This window comes from Salvia miltiorrhiza, chromosome 1 (assembly GCF_028751815.1).
Source record: "Salvia miltiorrhiza cultivar Shanhuang (shh) chromosome 1, IMPLAD_Smil_shh, whole genome shotgun sequence".
Taxonomy (NCBI): Eukaryota; Viridiplantae; Streptophyta; class Magnoliopsida; order Lamiales; family Lamiaceae; genus Salvia; species Salvia miltiorrhiza.
This window is the reverse complement of record NC_080387.1, coordinates 46,062,508-46,087,172: the sequence shown is the minus strand read 5'-3', so window position 1 is coordinate 46,087,172 and position 24,665 is coordinate 46,062,508. Positions and strand designations below refer to the sequence as shown.

Here is a 24,665-nt window from a genome sequence, read left to right as displayed (position 1 = left end):
AGTACTATTCATAAATACGTACAGTAGAAAAAATTATCAGGTATCTAACATGCTCTGATACCATGTAGAGAATAAAGATATAAAACATATTGAAGAAGAAGAAGTAGGAAGGTGTATTTATATTGGAGATGAGAGTACATATTTATATGTAAGAGAACTATCACAACTAGGAACACTAAACCAATGTGGGATACTTATTAACTCTTGACAAAGTCATGTTTGCTTCTAAATTTCCCGTTAGCTTATTATCGGTTAGTCAACTTACCAAAACTCACAATTGTTCTGTCACTTTTTTTCCTACCTTTGTTACCTTTCAGGATCTGCAGACGAAGAGGACGATTGGTGGAGGACATGAGCGTGACGGGGTTTACTACTTGGATTCTGGTATTCCTGCACCTTCGCGTGCTCTCTCTGCCACCGTGACTCCATATCAGTGGCATTGTCGCCTTGGTCATCCGTCGCCGTCTAGTCTTCGCAGTTTAATTCCTACTTCGTCTGTTGAATTTCAATGTGAGTCTTGTGAGTTGGGCAAGCACCATCGCACATCTTTTCCTTCTAGAATTGATAAACGTAGTTCTTTTGCTTTTGAGCTTGTTCATTGTGATGTTTGGGGTCAGAGTCGAGTTGAGTCTAGAGGGGGTTTCAGATATTTTATGGTCTTGGTTGATGATTATTCGCGTATGACATGGGTGTATTTGCTCAAACAGAGAACTGGAGTCCCTGCTATACTAAGCTCTTTTTATCATGAAATAAAAACTCAATATTCTGTCAATTTGCGTATTCTTCGCACTGATAATGCTCTTGAATTCACTCAAAAATCTATTTCATCTTTTTGTGATACTCGTGGCATAATTCATCAAACTTCCTGCTCACATACTTCCCAACAAAATGGAGTTGCAGAACGAAAACACCGTCATATTTTGGATGTTGCTCGTACTCTTATGTCTCATATGCGGGTTCCTAAGTGGTTATGGGGTGATGCTGTTCTTACGGCATGTTTTCTCATTAATAGAATGCCTTCTAGTGTGCTTCATGGAGATATTCCTTTTTCGTATCTTCATCCTGACAAACCTCTTTACCCCGTCCCTCCTCGCATTTTTGGGTGTGTTTGTTTTGTTCATGATCTAAGTCCTGGGTTAGATAAGTTATCTCCTCGTTCTATTAAGTGTGTTTTTCTCGGGTATTCTAGAACACAGAAAGGGTATAGATGTCTTGACCCTCTTACCAAACGTCACTATGTCTGTGCCGATGTCACCTTCTTTGAATCTCTTCCATTTTTTCCTCATACTAGCACTACGTCTCCAAATAAGTTACACTCTGCTCCTTTGCCTATACCGGCGATAGTTTCTCCTCCTACTCAACCCTTACAAGTGTATACCCGTCGTCCTCGTCCCGCAACAGTTACAGAGACTGTTGCTGAACCGGCCTCATGTTCTCCACCCGAGTTATCTTCTTCTGCAGATTCTGAGGATGACCAACCTGCCAACACAGATGACTTACCTATCGCTATGCGCAAAGGTAAACGTACTTGTACCACTCGCCATCCAATGTCTCTCTATGTCTCTTTTGCCTGTTTGAGTCTTTCTTTTCGGTCTTTTGCTCTTTCCCTTTTCTCTACAGTTATTCCAACTTCTTACCTTGAGGCACTCAAACATCCGCATTGGAAGGCTGCTATGGATGAGGAGATGTGTGCCCTTTTATCTCGTGGCACTTGGGTTCTAGCAACTGCTCCTGTTTCTGCTGTTATTGTTTCTTGTCGTTGGGTGTTCACTATCAAGTTTCTTGCTGATGGTACCATTGATCGGTACAAAGCCCGCCTTGTAGCAAAAGGTTTTACACAGACTTATGGTGTGGATTACTTTGAGACATTCTCTCCCACCGCTCGCTTGAACTCCATTCGCATCTTGTTCTCCTTGGCTGTTAATCTTTCTTGGCCTATGTATCAGCTTGATGTGAAGAATGCTTTTCTCTATGGCGATATATCTCCAACTGTTTATATGGAGCAACCTCCCGGGTATGTTGCTCAGGGGGAGGATTCTACTAAGGTGTGTTGTCTTAAGAAGGCTATTTATGGTCTTAAGCAAAGTCCGAAGGCATGGTTTGACAAGTTTAGTAGTGTTCTCAGCAAAATTGGGTTTAAGCAATGCAAGTCTGACCACTCTGTTTTTGTGTGCCATCAAGCCTCTGGAATTGTCATTCTCGTTGTCTATGTCGATGACATCCTTATATCTGGGAGTGATGTACAAGGAATTGCTGATACAAAGACATACTTGCAAGAACAATTCGTTATTAAGGATTTGGGACGTCCCAAGTACTTCTTGGGAATTGAAATTGCTCACAGCAAGTATGGAATTTCTCTGTCTCAGCAGAAGTATGCTACTGATTTACTTAAAGAAACCGGGTTGTTGGGAACGAAGCCGGTTGATACTCCTATGGATATTGACCCGAATGTCTGGGATGAGAGTGAAGATTTCTTGGAGGACAAAGCTAAGTACAGACGTCTTGTTGGGAAACTTATCTACTTGACAGTGACACGGCCTGATATTTCTTTTGCGGTTGGTTTGGTTAGTCGTTTCTTGGATAAGCCTAAACAAGTTCATTGGGAAGCTGCTATTCGAATTCTTCGATATATCAAGAAATCTCCGGGAAAAGGATTGTTTTTTTAAAAAAATGGTCATCTAAAAATTGAAGGGTACTCTGATGCTGATTATGCTGGCTCTAAAATTGATCGGAAATCGACATCTGGATACTGTACTTACTTGGGTGGAAATTTGATAACTTGGAGGAGCAAGAAACAACAAACAGTTGCTAGATCTTCAGCCGAGGCTGAGTATAGAGCTATGGCTCATACTGCAACTGAGATGATTGGTGTGAAGAATCTGCTTGGGGAATTAGGATTCACTTTCAATGAACCGTTACCCATGCACTGTGATAACCAAGCAGCTATTTACATTGCTAACAATCCAGTTTTTCATGAACGGACTAAACATATTGAGGTTGACTGCCATTTCATTCGTGAGTGTGTATTGAACCAAACTATTTCTACTCCGTTCACTTCTTCGTCAGATCAAATTGCTGATATCTTCACTAAACCGTTGGGAGGCAAGCGTTTCTCTGAGTTGTGTATCAAGCTGGATATGATTAACATATATGCTCCAGCTTGAGGGGGAGTGTTATGAATAGTAATAAGTATCCCACATTGGTTTAGTGTTCCTAGTTGTGATAGTTCTCTTACATATAAATATGTACTCTCATCTCCAATATAAATACACCTTCCTACTTCTTCTTCTTCAATATGTTTTATATCTTTATTCTCTACAACATTAATATAAACTTGTCCATGTCCCTACTAAAATAACTTAAAGCTCACACAAAAGAGCATGACTCTTACGTGTCCGGATGTTGATTATAAAAGATTAAAGCTCACTTGTTCTTGTCGCTTGCAAAAGAGCTAAAGTTCACTTGTTCCCCCCCCTCCCCCCTATAAAAGAACTTAAAAGTTCACTTGTCTCTGCCGCTTATAGAAGAGCTCAAAGTTCTGGGGTCTGTGTATATAAAAGAGCTTAAAGCTAATGTGTCCCGGTTGCTTATAAAAGAGCTTAAAGCTCACTTGTCCCTCTCGTTTATAAAAAAGAGCATAAAGGTCACATGTCTTTATCGCTTCTTAAAGAGCTTAAAGCTCACTTGTCCCTATGGCTTATAAAAGAGCTTGAAGCTCATTCGTCCTGCTGCTTGTAAAAGAGTATGAAGCTCACGTGTCCCTGTGGGTCATAAAAGAGCTTAAAGTTTGCTTGTCCCTGTAGCTTATAAAAGGGCTTAAAGCTGAATGCTCATGTGTCCTATTGGCTTATAAAAGAGTTTAAAGCTCGGTTGTCCCTTCTGTTCACAGAAGAGTTTAGTGCTCATGTGTCCCTCTTACTTACAAAAGAGCGCAATGCTCATGTGTCACTCCTAAGCAAGAGCTTAATGCTCACATGTCCCTGGTGCTTATAAAAGAGCTTAAAGCTCATGTGTCCCGGTTGCTTATAAATGAGCTTAAAGCTCACTTGTCCCTCTCGTTTATAAAAAGGAGCATAAAGGTCACATGTCTTTATCGCTTCTTAAAGAGCTTAAAGCGCACTTGTCCCTATGGCTTATAAAAGAGCTTGAAGCTCATTCGTCCTGCTGCTTGTAAAAGAGTATGAAGCGCACGTGTCCCTGTGGGTCATAAAAGAGCTTAAAGTTTGCTTGTCCCTGTAGCTTATAAAAGGGCTTAAATCTGAATGCTCGTGTGTCCTATTGGCTTATAAAAGAGTTTAAAGCTCACGCGTCCCTTCTGTTCATTAAAGAGTTTAGTGGTCATGTGTCCCTCTTACTTACAAAAGAGCGCAATGCTCATGTGTCACTCCTAAGCAAGAGCTTAATGCTCACATGTCCCTGGTGCTTATAAAAGAGCTTAAAGCTCATGTGTTCCGGTTGCTTATAAAAGTGCTTAACACTCACGTGTCCTTGCTTAAAAAAGAGTTTAATGCTCATAACCCAATGATTAGGAAATAGCTTGATGATCATGTGTGAAAACGCTTAATGCTCAAATGTCCCTGTTGCTTATCAAAAAACTTTCTCGAGTGTCCCTGTTGCATATGAAAAGATTGCTGCTTATGAAAAGAGCTTAATGCGCACGTATCCCTCAGAGCTGATGCTCACATGTCCCTCATGTGTCCCTGTGGCATATGAAAGAGCTTACAGCTCACTTGTCCCTATCAATTATAAAAGAGCTTAAAGCTCACTTGTCCCTATTCCTTATTAAAGCACCTAAAGCTTACGTGGTCCCTGTTGATTATAAAAGAGTTTCAAGTTTACTTGCCCCCGTCGCTTATAAAAGAGCTTAAAGCTCACATAAAATAGCATGAAGCTCACTTGTCCTTGTGAATTATAAAAGAGTTTAGAGCTCACTTGTCGGTGTCGCTTATAAAAGAGCTTAAAGCTCACTTGTCCCTCCCACTTATACAAGAGCATAAAGCTCACGTGTCCTGGTTGCTTGTAAAATAGCTTATAGCTGACTTGTCCCTCTCTCTCTCTCTCTTATAAAAAGAGCTTAAACCTCACGTCTCCCTGTCACTTATAAAAGAGCATTCAGCTCACTTGTCTATGTCGCTTATAAAGAGCTCAAAGCTCATGTGTCCATGTCCCTTATAAAAAAGCATGAAGCGCACGTGTCTCTGTGGCCTATAAAAGAGCTCAAAGCTCACTTTTCCCTGTTGCTTATCAAAGAGCTTAAAAGTTACTTGTGCCTCCCCATTTGTAAATGTCCCTGACGTTTATAAAATTGCATATAGCTAATGTGTCATTGAAGCTTGTAAAAGAGCTTAAAGTTGACGTGTCTATATCGCTTATAAAAGAGCTTAAAGCTCATGTGTCTCTATTGCTTAAGGCTCATGTGTCCCTATTGTTTATAAAAGTGTTTAACGGCCACATGTCTCTCTTGCTTATAAAAGAGCTTAATGCTCATTTATCCTAATGATTATGAAGTAGCACAATGATTATGAAAGAATTTGCTCAAATGTCCATGTTGCTTATGAAAAGCGTCTAATGCTCAGGTATTACTCATAGCTTGATTCTCACATGTCCCTACTGCTTATAAAAGAGCCTAAAGCTCACTTATTGTGTGGCTTATGAAAGAGCCTAAAGCTCACTTGCGCTTGTTACTTATAAAATAGCATAAAGCTCACTTGCCCATGCTGCTTATTGAAAAACTTAAAGCTCACTTGTCCCTGTCATTTGTAAAAGAACTTAAAGCTCACTTATCCTCGTTAATTGAAGAGCTTAAAGCATAAAGCTCACTTGTCCCTACTTCATATTAAACAGCATAAAGCTCGCGTGTCCCTATGGCTTATAGAAAAGCTTGAAGGTTAGTTGTCCTAGTCTCTTATAGAAGAGTTTAAAGCTCACGCTCCCTGTTGCTTATAAAAGAGATTAAAATAATCTTGTCCATGTCCCTAATAGAACAGCTTAAAGCTCACATAAAAGAGCATGTAGCTCACGTGTCCATATGGATATAAACAGCATAAAGCTCAACGTTTCCTTCCCATTTATGAAAAAGCTTAGAGGTCACTTGTCCCTCTCGCTTATAAAAGGGCTTAAAGCTCACGGGTCTCTGTTGTGTAATTTAAGAGCTTAAAGCTCACCTTTCTCTGCCACTCGTAAAAGACCATAAAGCTTACTTGCTCCTGCCGCTTATAAAAGAGCGTAAAGCTCACTTGTCCCTGTCATTTATGAAAGAGTTTTAACGCTCACTTGTCCCTGCTGCTTATTGAAGAGCATAAAGCCCACTTGTCCCTCTGGCTTATGGAAAAGCTTAAAGGTTGCTTGTCCCTATCTCCGATAGAATAGTTCAAAGCTCATGTGTCCATGTTGCTTATAAAAGACATTAATATAAACTTGTCCATGTCCCTACTAAAATAACTTAAAGCTCACACAAAAGAGCATGACGCTCACGTGTCCCGATGTTGATTATAAAAGAGCTTAAAGCTCACTTGTTCCCCCCCCCCTCCCCCCTATAAAAGAACTTAAAAGTTCACGTGTCCATATGGATATAAAATAGCATAAAGCTCAACGTTTCCTTCCCATTTATGAAAAAGCTTAGGTCACTTGTCCCTCTCGCTTATAAAAGGGCTTAAAGCTCACGGGTCTCTGTTGTGTAATTTAAGAGCTTAAAGCTCACCTTTCTCTGCCACTCGTAAAAGACCATAAAGCTTACTTGCTCCTGCCGCTTATAAAAGAGCGTAAAGCTCACTTGTCCCTGTCATTTATGAAAGAGTTTTAACGCTCACTTGTCCCTGCTGCTTATTAAAGAGCATAAAGCCCACTTGTCCCTCTGGCTTATGGAAAAGCTTAAAGGTTGCTTGTCCCTATCTCCGATAGAATAGTTCAAAGCTCATGTGTCCATGTTGCTTATAAAAGACATTAATATAAACTTGTCCATGTCCCTACTAAAATAACTTAAAGCTCACACAAAAGAGCATGACTCTTACGTGTCCGGATGTTGATTATAAAAGATTAAAGCTCACTTGTTCTTGTCGCTTGCAAAAGAGCTAAAGTTCACTTGTTCCCCCCCTCCCCCCTATAAAAGAACTTAAAAGTTCACTTGTCTCTGCCGCTTATAGAAGAGCTCAAAGTTCTGGGGTCTGTGTATATAAAAGAGCTTAAAGCTAATGTGTCCCGGTTGCTTATAAAAGAGCTTAAAGCTCACTTGTCCCTCTCGTTTATAAAAAAGAGCATAAAGGTCACATGTCTTTATCGCTTCTTAAAGAGCTTAAAGCTCACTTGTCCCTATGGCTTATAAAAGAGCTTGAAGCTCATTCGTCCTGCTGCTTGTAAAAGAGTATGAAGCTCACGTGTCCCTGTGGGTCATAAAAGAGCTTAAAGTTTGCTTGTCCCTGTAGCTTATAAAAGGGCTTAAAGCTGAATGCTCATGTGTCCTATTGGCTTATAAAAGAGTTTAAAGCTCGGTTGTCCCTTCTGTTCACAGAAGAGTTTAGTGCTCATGTGTCCCTCTTACTTACAAAAGAGCGCAATGCTCATGTGTCACTCCTAAGCAAGTGCTTAATGCTCACATGTCCCTGGTGCTTATAAAAGAGCTTAAAGCTCATGTGTCCCGGTTGCTTATAAATGAGCTTAAAGCTCACTTGTCCCTCGTTTGTAAAAAAGAGCATAAAGGTCACATGTCTTTATCGCTTCATAAAGAGCTTAAAGCGCACTTGTCCCTATGGCTTATAAAAGAGCTTGAAGCTCATTCGTCCTGCTGCTTATAAAAGAGTAGGAAGCGCACGTGTCCCTGTGGCTCATAAAAGAGCTTAAAGTTTGCTTGTCTCTGTAGCTTATCAAAGGGCTTAAAGCTGAAAGCTCATGTGTCGTATTGGCTTATAAAAGAGTTTAAAGCTCACGCGTCCCTTCTGTTCATTAAAGAGTTTAGTGCTCATGTGTCCCTCTTACTTACAAAAGAGCGCAATGCTCATGTGTCACTCCTAAGCAAGAGCTTAATGCTCACATGTCCCTGGTGCTTATAAAAGAGCTTAAAGCTCATGTGTTCCGGTTGCTTATAAAAGTGCTTAACACTCACGTGTCCTTGCTTAAAAAAGAGTTTAATGCTCATAACCCAATGATTAGGAAATAGCTTGATGATCATGTGTGAAAACGCTTAATGCTCAAATGTCCCTGTTGCTTATCAAAAAACTTTCTCGAGTGTCCCTGTTGCATATGAAAAGATTGCTGCTTATGAAAAGAGCTTAATGCGCACGTATCCCTCAGAGCTGATGCTCACATGTCCCTCATGTGTCCCTGTGGCATATGAAAGAGCTTACAGCTCACTTGTCCCTATCAATTATAAAAGAGCTTAAAGCTCACTTGTCCCTATTCCTTATTAAAGCACCTAAAGCTTACGTGGTCCCTGTTGATTATAAAAGAGTTTCAAGTTTACTTGCCCCCGTCGCTTATAAAAGAGCTTAAAGCTCACATAAAATAGCATGAAGCTCACTTGTCCTTGTGAATTATAAAAGAGTTTAGAGCTCACTTGTCGGTGTCGCTTATAAAAGAGCTTAAAGCTCACTTGTCCCTCCCACTTATACAAGAGCATAAAGCTCACGTGTCCTGGTTGCTTGTAAAATAGCTTATAGCTGACTTGTCCCTCTCTCTCTCTCTCTTATAAAAAGAGCTTAAACCTCACGTCTCCCTGTCACTTATAAAAGAGCATTCAGCTCACTTGTCTATGTCGCTTATAAAGAGCTCAAAGCTCATGTGTCCATGTCCCTTATAAAAAAGCATGAAGTGCACGTGTCTCTGTGGCCTATAAAAGAGCTTAAAGCTCACTTCTCCCTGTTGCTTATCAAAGAGCTTAAAAGTTACTTGTCCCTCCCCATTTGTAAATGTCCCTGACGTTTATAAAATTGCATATAGCTCATGTGTCATTGAAGCTTGTAAAAGAGCTTAAAGCTCACGTGTCTATATCGCTTATAAAAGAGCTTAAAGCTCATGTGTCCCTATTGTTTATTAAAGAGTTTAACGGCCACATGTCTCTCTTGCTTATAAAAGAGCTTAATGCTCATTTATCCTAATGATTATGAAGTAGCACAATGCTTATGAAAGAATTTGCTCAAATGTCCATGTTGCTTATGAAAAGCGTCTAATGCTCAGGTATTACTCATAGCTTGATTCTCACATGTCCCTACTGCTTATAAAAGAGCCTAAAGCTCACTTATTGTGTGGCTTATGAAAGAGCCTAAAGCTCACTTGCGCTTGTTACTTATAAAATAGCATAAAGCTCACTTGCCCATGCTGCTTATTGAAAAACTTAAAGCTCACTTGTCCCTGTCATTTGTAAAAGAACTTAAAGCTCACTTATCCTCGTTAATTGAAGAGCTTAAAGCATAAAGCTCACTTGTCCCTGCTGCATATTAAACAGCATAAAGCTCGCGTGTCCCTATGGCTTATAGAAAAGCTTGAAGGTTAGTTGTCCTAGTCTCTTATAGAAGAGTTTAAAGCTCACGCTCCCTGTTGCTTATAAAAGAGATTAAAATAATCTTGTCCATGTCCCTAATAGAACAGCTTAAAGCTCACATAAAAGAGCATGTAGCTCACGTGTCCATATGGATATAAATAGCATAAAGCTCAACGTTTCCTTCCCATTTATGAAAAAGCTTAGAGGTCACTTGTCCCTCTCGCTTATAAAAGGGCTTAAAGCTCACGGGTCCCTGTTGTTTAATATAAGAGCTTAAAGCACACTTTTCTCTGCCACTCGTAAAAGACCATAAAGCTTACTTGCTCCTGCCGCTTATAAAAGAGCGTAAAGCTCACTTGTCCCTGTCATTTATGAAAGAGTTTTAACGCTCACTTGTTCCCATCATTAATTAAAGAGCTTGAAGCATAACGCTCACTTGTCCCTGCTGCTTGTTAAAGAGCATAAAGCCCACTTGTCCATGTCTCCTACAGAAGAGTTTAAAGATTATGTGTCCATGTTGCTTATAAAAGAGATTAATATAAACTTGTCCATGTCCCTACTAAAATTACTTAAAGCTCACATAAAACAGCATGACGCTCACGTGTCCTGATGTTGATTGTAAAAGAGCTTAAAGCTCACTTGTCCTCGTCGCTTGCAAAAGAGCTAAAGCTCACTTCTCCCCCCCCCCCCTATAAAGCACCTAAAAGCTCACTTGTCTCTGCCGCTTATAGAAAAGCTCAAAGTTCTGGGGTCTGTGTATATAAAAGAGCTTAAAGCTCGCTTGTCCCTTCTGTTCACAGAAGAGTTTAGTGCTCATGTGTCCCTCTTACTTACAAAAGAGCGCAATGCTCATGTGTCACTCCTAAGCAAGAGCTTAATGCTCACATGTCTCTGGTGCTTATAAAAGAGCTTAAAGCTCATGTGTCCCGGTTGCTTATAAATGAGCTTAAAGCTCACTTGTCCCTCTCGTTTATAAAAAAGAGCATAAAGGTCACATATCTTTATCGCTTCTTAAAGAGCTTAAAGCTCACTTGTCCCTATGGCTTATAAAAGAGGTTGAAGCTCATTCGTCCTGCTGCTTATAAAAGAGTAGGAAACTCACGTGTCCCTGTGGCTCATAAAAGAGCTTAAAGTTTGCTTGTCTCTGTAGCTTATAAAAGTGCTTAAAGCTGAAAGCTCATGTGTCGTATTGGCTTATAAAAGAGTTTAAAGCTCACGTGTCTCTTCTGTTCGTAAAAGAGTTTAGTGCTCATGTGTCCCTCTTACTTACAAAAGAGCGCAATGCTCATGTGTCACTCCTAAGCAAGAGCTTAATGCTCACATGTCCCTGGTGCTTATAAAAGAGCTTAAAGCTCATGTGTCCCGGTTGCTTATAAAAGTGCTTAACGCTCACGTGTCCTTGCTTAAAAAAGAGTTTAATGCTCATAACCCAATGATTACGAAATAGCTTGATGATCATGTGTGAAACCGCTTAATGCTCAAATGTCCCTGTTGCTTATAAAAAACCTTTCTCGAGTGTCCCTGTTGCATATGAAAAGATCGATGCTTATGAAAAGAGGTTAATGCGCTCGTATCCCTCAGAGCTGATGCTCACATGTCCCTCATGTGTCCCTGTGGCATATGAAAGAGCTTACAGCGCACTTGTCCCTATCTATTATAAAAGAGCTTAAAGCTCACTTGTCCCTATTCCTTATTAAAGCGCCTAAAGCTTACGTGTTTCCTGTTGCTTATAAAAGAGTTTCAAGTTTACTTGCCCCCATCGCTTATAAAAGAGCTTAAAGCTCACATAAAATAGCATGAAGCTCACTTGTCCTTGTGAATTATAATAGAGTTTAGAGCTCACTTGTCGGTGTCGCTTATAAAAGAGCTTAAAGCTCACTTGTCCCTCCCACTTATACAAGAGCATAAAGCTCACGTGTCCTGGTTGCTTGTAAAATAGCTTATAGCTGACTTGTCCCTCTCTCTCTCTCTCTTATAGAAAGAGCTTAAACCTCACGTCTCCCTGTCACTTATAAAAGAGCATTCAGCTCATTTGTCTATGTCACTTATAAAGAGCTCAAAGCTCACCTTATAAAAGAGCATGAAGTGCACGTGTCTCTGTGGCCTATAAAAGAGCTTAAAGCTCACTTCTCCCTGTTGTTTATAAAAGAGCTTAATGCTCATTTATCCTAATGATTATGTAGTACCACAATGCTTATGAAAGAACTTGCTCAAATGTCCATGTTGCTTATGAAAAGCGTCTAATGCTCAGGTATCACTCATAGCTTGATTCTCACATGTGCCTACTGCTTATAAAAGAGCTTAAAGCTCACTTATCATGTGGCTTATGAAAGAGCCTAAAGCTCACTTGCCCATTCTGCTTATTGAAAAACTTAAAGCTCACTTGTCCCTGTCATTTGTAAAAGAACTTAAAGCTCAGTTATCCTCATCGTTAATTGAAGAGCTTAAAGCATAAAGCTCACTTGTCCTGCTGCATATTAAACAGCATAAAGCTCGCGTGTCCCTATGGCTTATAGAAAAACTTGAAGGTTAGTTGTCCCAGTCTCTTATAGAAGAGTTTAAAGCTCACGCTCCTCCCTGTTGCTTATAAAAGAGATTAAAATAGTCTTGTCCATGTCCCTAATAGAACAACTTAAAGCTCACAAAAGAGCGCAATGCTCATGTGTCACTCCTAAGCAAGAGCTTAATGCTCATATGTCCCTGGTGCTTATAAAAGAGCTTAAAGCTCATGTGTCCCGGTTGCTTATAAAAGTGCTTAACACTCACGTGTCCTTGCTTAAAAAAGAGTTTAATGCTCATAACCCAATGATTATGAAATAGCTTGATGATCATGTGTGAATGCGCTTAATGCTCAAATGTCCCTGTTGCTTATCAAAAAACTCGCTCGAACTCGCACTATTAAGAATCAAATTCTCTCAATCCAATTGGAATAATAGTCTAAATAATGAATACCATTAATGAATATATATGATGTCCCTAATAGTATTCTTTTAACCGAGATTCTATAAATTTTAGTGCCATGAGAAAAGCTCGCTTGAACTCCGCACGATCATGACTCATGCACCATTCGACACGGCTGGGATGGAATCATTTTAAACCATGCTTCCAGAGAATGATCTCCGTTTTCTGCCCAAGGGGATGAAGAAATGCCCGTGTGGATTGCATGCCACAAAGCTTCTGCGTGTGTTGTAGATGATGTAAATAAGTCAAGTGGGATTTTGCAAGCCAAGCTCGCTCTAACTCGTATGATTATGACTCAACTCTACTCGATTTGGTTGGAATCCTTTACAATGCCAACACATAAAATTTGTGTGAAATATATCTATATATACTTATAAATTAATAAAACTGAGTCAGACTTTTCTGCATAATATGTTAACCTGTAGCTGATTTTCCAGCTAAAAAGTGATGAAAATTTTGGTAGCCTGACTTATTTCCCCAATGTAAATCTGATGCCTATCATCTTTTACGTAATGCTTAATGTATTCCAATTTCAATGTGAAGTCCATTTGTCTTTAACCAAGCTTAAGCGCCATTTTTATGTTTAGATGCATCTGTTTGTACTATAAATATCAATTTTCACTAGTGCTTCTATAGAGGATGAATCATCTAATAACATAAGTGTCTTTGGTCTAACAGTTTTTAACGACATATATTCAAAAGTTTCGTCTTGGCAATTTAATCTGTTGGAAGTAAGTAGTTTGTTCTCATCTTTATCTTCTTTTATTCATGTTTTTAAAAATCTTGTTGTACCAAGGATTGATTTAGAGGCTTTGTTGAGAGAAAAAGAAGAAGAAGAAGAAGGGTTACAAAATGGCGGTGAACAACTTGACAATGAAATTCAGGGAAAAAGCTAAAGTGATAGCAGGGAAGGCATTCAAGAGGTTTGCTATGGAGTTGAGTGTCATTTTGTAACTGCTTCTGTGCATAAAGATGAATTCGGGGCAAAAGATATGCCTGTATTTCTTGATTGTATTGGTTTGAAAATTCAGGCCTCCCAAAATCATGGATCAATAACATAATTGCATTGAAATAGTGTTGAGCCTTTAATTAGGTAATGACAAGGAATGTTGATGAAATTCATCCATTGCAAGTATAGGTGTCTTGAGGTTGATTTGATGGCTTCTATAAGGGAAAGTTGTTTAATTTAATGTGCGATTTGGGTAAAGTGTCATATTGACATAATAGTAGTTAAGTTGATAATTGATTCTAGTAGATTTTTGTGTTTGAACATGGGATCAACAATATGGGGAGAATTATAAAGTATCTGCATCTCAAAAGGTACAACAGCTCATGTCTTAAGACGTTTGAAATGATGCTGCTAATAGTGAGTATGAATGTATCATAGAATTAAATAGTTAATGCAACATGAACATGCATGTATAGATCATACCTCATTTAAGTTATAAACTTGTCAAGAAAAGGATGCCTACTACATAAAAAATCTATTTCCTCTACACAGGTAAAGGATTGTTTGCTGCTGCCCTCGCCGAGACAATAAAAGGAGACAAGGAGGAGCTGATGCAGTTCGGGCCGAGGAGACAAAATCACTCGGAAAATCTCAGGATAAGGCAGGTCAAAGCCGAAGTCAGGCGTATAATTGATTCAAGGTATCGAGGCTCAAGCTGAGAAGCCAGCCGAGGCATCAGGTCGAAGAAGCGATCGAGTCAAGGGCTGAGGCGAGTCGAGGGAATTGAAGTTGAGCTAAGGCTCGACGAGTTTTGGTCCGTTGATGGTGAAGGGCGTCGACGGCGGCGACATTGAGTTGTTGTCGTAGGCTGCGAGTGGTAAAGGTAGATCAACGGCAGTGACTATAGCAGTTGTAGTCGTAGGAAATCGAAGGAATGAAGAAGATTTAGAGAGAATGTGGCCGAAGGCGGCGATGGCACTGGGAATCGAAGGATGCGGCGGTGGCCTTTGGGGTAGTGTTTATATATATATATATATATATAGGGGAGGGCTAAAATAAGTATACTTTTTAAAATATAAAATAAGAATAATTTTCAGCCCTTAGATCATCAAGATCTACGGTTGATTCTTAATCATGTTGGATGAATTTATGGTACTGAGTTCGAATCCCAAAGGTAGCAAAAATTTATTTTTCACAATTTATACCTTTATACAGCGAATTCATACGTGTTTTACATAAAATTCATACATTAAAAATTACTAGTATATGTCCATTCGTGCGATGCACGACAGACATCGAAATTAAATAATAAATTTAAATAATAAATAAATAAATAAAATAATAAAATAATATAAAAAATACAAAATATGTTTTAAAATAAATTATAATAATTCACATCAATTACTCAATAAAATTATGAATTTAAAAATATAAATTTAAAGTGTAATGATATTATAGTTATTAAATAAATTTAAAAATGATTCGATAATGAAAATTTGCATTATGCATATTATTATATAGTATTATTAATCATAATAAATATTTTTCACATATAAACATGAATAAAAAGTTGTAAATTTTTAATGAGGAGATAGAAAATGAAATATTTTAAATTTTTCATAACTTATTCATTTTAAATTCATTTTTGATAATTTTTATACTATATTAAATTTAAGATACATATTGATTTTTTTTTTCATGAATCAAATTTGATGATGTTTAGAAAAATAATTAAATTATAAAAAAATAAAAAGAAAAAATAGCAAAAATTTTGGTGGAAGAAGAGAGAGAGAAAAGAGAAGGAAAACATGGAGGGAAAAAACTCCTCTTTTACCCATAAGTATAAACATCTCTCTTTTATTAAAATAAATGCACTTTCGTTTTTCTCTCTTTATTCACTATGGGCCAATTAAAAAATTTAATTTAGGGTCTAAACTAAATAGAGCCTAACATAAAAGGTATTTTCTCTTAAAATTAAGATCTCTTTCACGGTCTCCCTCTGTCTCATCTTTCTTTTTCTCTCAGTTATCGAGAAATACATCCATTCTCTCAAAGTCTGAAAAATAACATAACGATCCTATCAAATATGGCAGCTGAGTCTCCCTCAAAGTTTGATGAGCGAACGGTGAACGGCGAACGACAGTAGAGACTGCACTGTAGAATTCTCTCGTAGGGTGCTCGGAAACGAATCCGATCTCTCCATGCTGCTTCTCATCATCTTCTTCCCTTTTCCCATCTATGCTCAAATAATCTGTCAAGATCTTCTTCACCCCAAATCCACCAAGCGGGAGGTTGCAGTTATCCTTGTATGGCGCCGCTCTCTTCCCCTTTGCATGGGTGCTGATGAGCGGCGAAGGTGAGAAGCTCCGAGCTGCAAAGGTGGCCTTATACCCGAAAATCTTGTGAGTGAGCACACCAACTTTGGACATGGAGATGAGCTGATCCGAATGTTTAAGACAAGTCGTCCACAGACATCAGATCATCTATACGTGCCACAATGTTGAATGCTAGGCTCTCAAGAACTCTTGAATAGCTCTCCAATATAGATTTTCCCACATCCTAGTCAACACCAACTGCATCAACAACAATATCATGCATAAATTCTACTCCCTCCGTCCGCCAAGATTATGGCAATTTGCTTGGGCACGGGATTTAATAAAATTAGTGATGATTTTTATGTAGTGGAGAAAGGGTCCCACCACTTTATGAGATGAGTGGTTGAGATTGAATTTTGAGTGGTTTTTTTGTAAATAAAGAGTGTTAGTAAGGATAAAATATTAAAGAGGATGGTGGGACCATTGCCATAAAAGGAAAGTGACATAATCTTGGCGGACGCCCGATATAGTAATTGTGGCATAATCTTGACGGACGGAGGGAGTATAATACATTTGTAACTAACTGATTCACCTTGTTGCATTGGATCTTGCATATGTCTAGTGTGGTTTGAGGCAGGCCAGAGAACCTCAGTTTCAAGCAGATGAGAAGGCTCTCGGCCCTCCCAGCCAGCACCTCACGTCTATCTGCATCACTAACAAAATCCTTAACCATTTAGCATGATGATCTTCAACTGCTGTAAAGGGTAGATGCAAAGGGTTCAATATTAACGATTGTTTTGATTTTAGAAATTCGTTGATGTGATTGGGGTAGAAAAGAAATACATTTACGTTTTGCATATGAATAGCAAGAAAAAGTTTGATAGGTTGAATGAAGAGATAATTGTGGGTTAAATGAAGAGAGAATAGTGGAAGCCAGAGAAACGTGGGAGAGATAAAATATGCCAAAGAAGAACCGGTAAAATCAAACAATTACCTGTCTCAGTTTTAACATCTATGTATCTGTCCTTCTTAAGGTTTTCCAAGATATCTTTACCAAAATATTCATTCCTCGGTTCCTCTTTTGAGATCATAACAACCAGAAAGATTTACAACAACAGGTATATATCAAGATATTTTGATGCATACAGAAGGACAACATCCCCTCCTGCAAAGTGGAAAAAGAATTCATGACTATGAGCCTAAGCAAATAGAATGTTAAAAAAAGTCGATGAAACACTAAGATAGCCAACATTACACCAACATTACATTGGGTTGACAAAGTGACTAAACGGTAATTTTCAGTTTAATGGGCATTACAGCTAGATATTAAGACCACATTGCTCCGCAACAACTGTACGAAGAATTTAAAAAATAAATAAATAGAAGAAACGACAATAATTAGTAGACTACTCAAAAGAGAATTTTAAAAAAATAAATAGAAGAAACAACAATAATTAGTAGACTACTCAAAAGAGAAAATAAGTCCATGTGAAAAATCAATTAATGGCTCAATTACTTAATGATATCAGCTTTTCCGAAACGCTATCTAGATTCTGGTGGTTCCAGATTGTCTAAAGTAGAATATCAGAAAGAACATACAAAATAGAATAAAACAGCAAATGAAACAACTTAAGAAAGAATTATCACTTGAGTACAATCCATAAAGTTCTTCCTCAAGGTAAATTAAGAATTATTATTTCAGAGTTACTGAGATAGTTTAAGATATTATCATAATTAGGTTTTACCTGTATTTGCTTGATTAAGAAAACAACTACAAACACGGGAAAAGAAAAGTGATTCTACATGCACAAATCACACATCCACTGTAGAAAATTTGTTCTTTGTGTATCCAGAGACTCAAAACACATGAAAAGCTTGACAGGCACTCTTCCCCTCACTGCCTCTTTCTATCAATTAAAGGAGTAAACTTTATGTCGTTGTGTCGTTGAAAGCCAGAAGTATATAATTATGAGCTACATGGTAATTATAAGCATGATCAGAATATGTGAATGTCAATCAAATTCAGGCACCAGAAAATGCAAGTTTCAGTATTAACCTTAGTTTATCAGGTAACATTAAATTGTCTGAACATCACAACATCACAACAGGCACAATTTTACAATTTATGGCAAATAACAAATCCAGAAAGTCTTGTTAAATAATTATTGGGAAATGAAGCCAAATTATTTCAAACACCCTTCAATCGTAAAAAGACACTTATAAAATTTCATGGATCATGTTTATAGACATATTTTTCCACCAATTATTAAATGAAATCCCGCTACAGAGGCAAATATCAAGAAACAAACCAGAGTGATTGTAGGAGTGCAAGGTGTAGATTGTTAGGCTCCTTCCTGAATTTCACACTAGCGGTTCCATTCCCCGACTCCTTCCCTAGAAACGAATTGTTCTTGCTGACGATCTCCCATATCGGCTGCCCCAGAACCGTCGCCATTTCTGAGAGAAAGAATTGCTCCAGGCTGATAATCAATAAGAACAGAAAAAGAAAAAATATAAACGTAAATTCAAGTCTACTGATAAGAAATAGAAAAAAAAAGGAATAGAGATAAGGAAACTTGCTGGGTTTTCTCTTGCGCTTGGAGGCGGCGTGAGGGCGCAGGCCAGCCTGAGTTTTGGGTTACGTTTGTTCGAGGCGGCATGGAAAAGGCAGCGGTTGCATCTCCATCAGTGTTTGATGAGAAAATGGCGGATGAGTTTTCTTAATCCTACAATCACCGATGTGGTGGTTGAATTGGCAAAAGAGGATGATTGGGTGTGAAAAAAGGGTTCGAAGTTTGGGAATTCTTTTGCAATTAGGTTGCTGATAATAGGTGGAAAGAGAATTAATAGATGGGGAGAGAAATCTCTTTTTCTCATATATCATCGTTTCTCATTTTTTTCTCAATCGCGTAGAACACATAACCCTTCTCTCAAAATATGTGAAATCCTTAGGTTTCCTCCCTTCCACTTCTCAATTTCCGGCTATTTGGTGTCGCAGTCAATCGGTGTCGCGGCCATCAATCCGCCGTCGACGACAACAACGCCGCGACCTGACGACTCCATCTCTTATGATATTCACCTGTCCGCCTAATTCTATTCTTCCCTCTTCCTCTAACCCATTTGATGAACTTTTGGCGAATGAAGGCTGAGTTTTTGTGATAGTTTGGTAAGCAAATGGCGAATGGAGTTAATCGAGGCAGAAAAATGGTTTTGAAGTTTGAGGAGATAAGGATGAGGGGTGAGCAAAATGGTTTTGAAATTTGAGGATTTCTGTTTTCTAATTAGGTTGATGCAGAATTGGAGTAGGGAAAAGAAATATGACGGGAGATAGTTTGATATCAGTTACATGATGAGAATAGTGGGAGAGAAGATTTTATGGGATGTAGAAAATGGGGTACATGGCAAAGAAAACTGACTCTCACCATGATTTTTCAAATTAGTCACGTTCTTTTAAATTTTGCAGAAAAAATGGCGGTAAAATATAACCGTTAAACTACTCTTTTATATAATATATAGATTTTTGTTTCTTATTTTAAGATGTGCTCTCACGGTAGCCCACCCTATATATATAGGGTAGAGATCTATGAAGAAGTAAATATATTACGTTCTGAATAACTTAATAATTTTATCGAATAAATCACGTGACCGCACGAATAGATATTTACTGAATAAGAGCAACTCCAAGGGAGGCGGTATTGTGGCGTTGAACTCTAATTTGGCGTGGCAGCTTTCTCCAACAATCTCCTGGACGACACTTTAAAATAGAGTTGGTGAACAGTGCACCGCTTGATATGGCGGGCACTGTTCATCCGGTATATATATATATATATATAGGGAGAGGTTCAGGAAAGAACCATAAATAAAAGAAGACCGGAGAACCATTTTCAGCCATTCGATCATCAAGATCTACGGTGGATGCATCATCTTGTTGGATGAATGCAGATCCTGGGTTCGAATCCTGAAGGGAGCATTTTTTTTTTTATTTTTTTGAGTGCATTAATTTTAACAGCGAATGCATTAATTTTACAGTGAATGCATTAGATTTGATGGTTCTCCCGTTCTCACAAATAATGTAGTTCTCTCTAGAACCACACCCTATATATATATATATATATATATATATATATATATATATATTTTTGTTTTTCATTTTCTTTTTTGTTGTTTTATTATACTTATTTTTTCTTTTATCTTTAGAAAATGCTTGTCTTTGCTTGATTTAATCTATAAAATATAATTTAATAATCTCTATATTATTTATATTTTTAAATTAACATAAATAAGTATAATATTTAAAATATATTATATAAAATTTATAAATACAATAACATGAAATATAATATAAAAGCATATTAACATAAAATTACGAAAACATAAATTACAACATAAAAACACAATAGCATAAAATTACAACCACATAAAAATACAAGAACATTAAACTAATAATACAATAAATGCTAGTAAGGTCCAAGATCACTTCCAGATCCTCCAACATCGCTTCCAGATCTTCCAATGTCGCTTCCTGATCCTCCAAAATCATGAAAATTTCCTCCAAACATATTGAAAGCATCATATGGACTTGAATGTTGTTGTCTTTTAAGAATGATTTTTGCTTGTTCACTTTTGAAATAATCTTGTCGAACAGGATCAGAAATATTGTCGGTGTCCATCATTAGAATTTTATTATCTGATTCCCACATTTGGAATGCAATAGCTTGTTTTTTTGCTTCAGTAGCTTTGTTTTTTGCTTCAATCTTCTGCATTTGTAGTTGCAAAATTTGCTCTTTTGTGGTTGATGAGTTTTCCATTAAATCTCCAATTCGTTTATTTCCTTGTTCAATTACTTTCAAAAAATTAGACATATCTTCACCTTTTTTTCTTTTGTTTTTGGTCTTTTTCACACCATCTGGACGGTGTGACGATCCAGAACCACTGCCACTACCATCGCCTAAATTGATAGAAAAATTAGACAATCCATCAGGTGAGATAGGAGATTGTGGTAGTGAATCTAACTGAGATGCAGACATTTGTTGTCGAGAGTTTTGTGAAGGACAATCAAACTTTTGATAATATTTCATAATAGACGACACATGCTCAAACTTGAAGCCTTTCTTATATTTTGTGTCTAGCATCATCAATTCTTTTGCACGAGTGAACTGCATAATGAATAAAAATGTTATAATGAGTAAGACAAATAATAATTATAAAAAATGTATAGATAACTACTACTTACAATATCATTTTCAGAACAACCACTTGGATTTAGATATTCCACTTGTTGTATACACCCTTTGAGTTTTGAAACCGAACTAAAAATAACCTGCATGCGAGTTTCAAGTGATCTTGAACTTCGAGTATACATATTTGGATTGGGTTTCTCCTCGTTGTAAACCTCCCTAACACGATCCCTAAAATTTTCTTTTCTTTGGTGTATTCCCGTTTCTGAATCTTGAGATATCTCCAAATACACACGACAAAGATGTTTATCTTCATCAATTGTGTAATTAGGCTGTCGAGAAGAAGCCATGGAAAATGAAATAACAGCTAAAGAAAGACAAGTTGGTAAAAGAAGGAAGAGGGTTATTGTGTGCTAAAATAGAAAAAAATAGCTCATATATATAGAGGATGATTTATTGATAAGGAATAAATAATAAATGGTGTAGATTTAATGAAATCTGGTTGGACGATGGTGATTGAATTGAAGCTGCATTATTTGATATGTAGGACACAAGCTGCATTATTTGACCAAATGCTTTATCTTTTTCTGCATGAGATTGATTGAATCGATGCTTTATCTTTTTCTGCATGACACACTGTAGATTGATATGTAGGACACAAGCTGCATTATTTGATATCATGTAGGACCAAATGGTGTTGGCAAATCAATCCTTTCGTATAGTAGGGGAGTGATAAGGTGGATGATGAAGATTTAATGAAATCTGAATGGACGGTGGCGATTCAATATTTAAGATTTTCAGATAAGATAGTATTGAATTTTTTTTATTATTTAAGACATACACACGATTTCAATAACCACCACACCTATTTCTTCTCTTCCACTCATAAAATAGTGCTTTAAAAAATATGAATCATCATAATATTGGTTCTTCTTCACTACTTTCTCATTCAAGTTCAAGCTCATCTGATGATGAGCTTGAACAATTAATCAACGAGTGTGATGTTGAACATCAATTGATGGGTCAACATATTTTGAATAACAATCTTATTGTAGCTCAACTGACTGAATATCAAAATGCTACAAAAATTCATGGAGGTTCAGTTCTTGGTGGTAATCCATCGTGACCGAGAAGCAGCAGCTCATCGTCTCTTCAATGACTATTTTTCTGAAAATCCAACATTCAACGAAGGAATGTTTCGTAGACGCTTTCGAATGTCTCGAAGTCTATTCCTCCGTATTGTTGATGCTGTCAAAAATCATAATGGTTTTTTCGAGCAACGCATGGATTGCACAGGAAGATGGGGCTTGTCCACACTGCAAAAAATAACAGCTGCCTTTCGAATATTGGCATACGGGGTACCAGCAGATGCTACTGACGAGTACATAAATATTGGTGAGTCCACTGCAATTAAATGTGTCAAGAAATTCTGTCGTGCAATTGTGGAAATATTTTCTGATCAATATCTAAGATCTCCTAATGCTAGTGATGTTGCTAGACTACTTTATATTGGTAAACAACGTGGATTTTCAGGAATGTTAGGTAGTCTTGATTGTATGCATTGGAAGTGGAAAAATTGTCCAACAGGTTGGGCAGGCTCATATGCCGGTCGTAGTGGCTCTCCAACAATTATTCTTGAAATAGTTGCTGATTATGACCTTTGGATATGGCATGCATTCTTTGGTATGCCAGGATCCAATAATGATATTTATGTGTTGGAAAGATCTCATCTTTTCAGTGACCTTGCTAGAGGTATCACTCCACCCGCACATTATGTCATACAAGGAAAATAGTATAATGTGGGCTATTATTTAGCAGATGGTATATATCCCAAGTGGTCCACATTTGTACAAACTTTTCATGAGCCACGCTCTGTGAAAAAAAAGTTTTTTGCAATGAGACAGGAATCGTGTAGGAAAGATGTGGAACGTGTATTCGGAGTTCTTCAAAGAAGATTTGCAATTGTTGCAAATCCAGCTCGCTACTGGCAAAAGAAACATTTGGATAATATAATGAAAGCGTGTATTATTATGCACAATATGATTGTTGAGGATGAACGTGACCTGTCTGCACCAATTGAAATTGCAAGAGAAGTGCCAATTCCAAATGTTGAAACAATGCCAAATGAAACAAACCATTTCCAAGATTTTCTTGGACGCTATAAAACAAAATCAAAGATAGAGTTGCTCACTTTGCGCTTCGTGATGCATTAGTCGATCATATATGGGATGAGTTTTCTAATTTAGAAAATTAGTTAGTTTTATCATGTAATTGATGCTTTGTTAAGTATTGTGTAATGTTTAATTCTAAGAGTATTATGTAATTTCAGTTTTTATGTTGTTGAAATAAATTAATCGTTCTATAATAATTAAATATAGCACTTTATTAATTAATTTTTCTAAAAAAAAATTATTTTATATTTCAATTTTAATTTTAATTACATTTAATTGAATATAAATATATTTATTTATAAATATATATGATATATAATAATTGAATTGATAAAATAATTTAATACTAAAGAGCATAAAAAAGGAATATTCTATTGTAGAGGGAAATGTAGAGTTGATTGTTGGAGATGAAAATTCAAAAACTGTATATTTCAACTCTATAATAGAGTAAAGGGCCCTCTAAAATAGAGGAACCCTTGGAGATGCTCTAAACACACACATTGTTCGTTCAGTAAAATTGTTGGCATATTCAATAAATTTATTAACTTATTCAGTTTTCGTTGTTTTGTTCAATACTTAGCATTCTTCATTGATCCTTTATATATATAGAGGCTTAGCTTCTATTGAGATTTTAAAGATTTTGAGATAAATGAACATATCAATAAATTATTTGAACATGATGAGAATAAGGCTTGTATTAAAGGAAAAGAAAAAGAGTACAAAACATCCAAGAAAGCGCAAAAGAGAGCAAACAAAAAACGGAGCCTCATTAAAACCTTCTAAGAATGCTAAGGATTTATTTCTTGTGTTATTTAATTATGTTTTCTAGCTAAATTTCTTTATTCCGGCATCGATTAGGGAAGCACTAGCGAAATTATTCTGTGAGATCTAATTATTCTTATACTTTATTTTTATGCTTGCATCTGCGATTCTTCATGTTTAATGATATTAATTGTTTTAATCCATTAGATAGTTGCAAATATTTATTGGGTTAGAATTAATTATATAGCCAATTGAACCGGCCATCCGTAATTGTGGTTTAGGTTTGATTAGTGGTAAATTGACACATCAGGGTCAAGGGAAAAGCAGTCTTAATCCAATAATCCTGCGTCAGAGTTTATTGGTTTTGAATCGGGTTTCTCTAAATATTAATGCTGTCGGCTCATTAAACCTATAGAGCGTCTCTTACGGTTGTCAGTCGATTAGGGTAGTAATTAGTGAAGCGTCTTCCTGATTATCGAATAATTAAGGAGAAATAAGATCACGTCAGAAGCGTCTTCGGTGGTTATAACTGATTTGTTTGCATAATTTAAAGTTATTTTTGCATCGATGATCGGAATAATTGAGCTAGGGTGGACTTAATTGATTGCTGGAATTCTTTTATTAATTGTTGGAATTTTTATTCATCTTTTAGTTAATTGGAAAAATTGGTTTATTCGGATTTTATTTATTTAATTTTAAGTTTAGTATTTTCTATATTTTCTTCTCAAAATTTCGTGGTTACTTTGCAGACTTTAATTAGAGAAATTCTCGCCAGTCCCTTGGGAGACGATTTTGCTTACTGCTGTCTGCGCAGTGTGGGCATACCGGCTGACTGCCGGATATTTTTGGTGTAAAACG

General features: G+C 37.1%; 1 protein-coding gene and 1 pseudogene across 8 annotated transcripts; one reads left to right on the top strand and one right to left on the bottom strand.

The window, feature by feature from the left end:
• Positions 1-2,840: 2,840 nt before the first annotated feature.
• Positions 2,841-23,087, top strand: LOC131008850 (uncharacterized; annotated as a pseudogene).
• On the bottom strand, positions 15,238-18,176 carry LOC130986560 (rop guanine nucleotide exchange factor 7-like). 8 transcript variants are annotated; one of them, XR_009089319.1, is made up of 5 exons: positions 17,443-17,985; positions 16,964-17,048; positions 16,692-16,862; positions 16,290-16,410; positions 15,238-15,941 (listed from the first exon to the last, which is right to left on the bottom strand). XR_009089319.1 is itself a non-coding variant. In XM_057910011.1 (5 exons), the coding sequence occupies exons 3-5, from the start codon at positions 16,786-16,788 to the stop codon at positions 15,834-15,836; spliced, it is 318 nt and encodes a 105-aa protein (XP_057765994.1). In that variant the 5' UTR covers positions 16,789-16,862; positions 16,964-17,048; positions 18,007-18,176; the 3' UTR covers positions 15,238-15,833. The 8 variants fall into 8 exon arrangements, 3 of the variants coding, with proteins under 3 accessions (XP_057765994.1, XP_057765988.1, XP_057766000.1); XM_057910011.1 differs by lacking the exon at positions 17,443-17,985 and adding an exon at positions 18,007-18,176 and having other exon boundaries at positions 16,290-16,402; XR_009089311.1 differs by lacking the exons at positions 16,964-17,048; positions 17,443-17,985 and adding an exon at positions 18,007-18,176 and having other exon boundaries at positions 16,290-16,452.
• Positions 23,088-24,665: the final 1,578 nt, after the last annotated feature.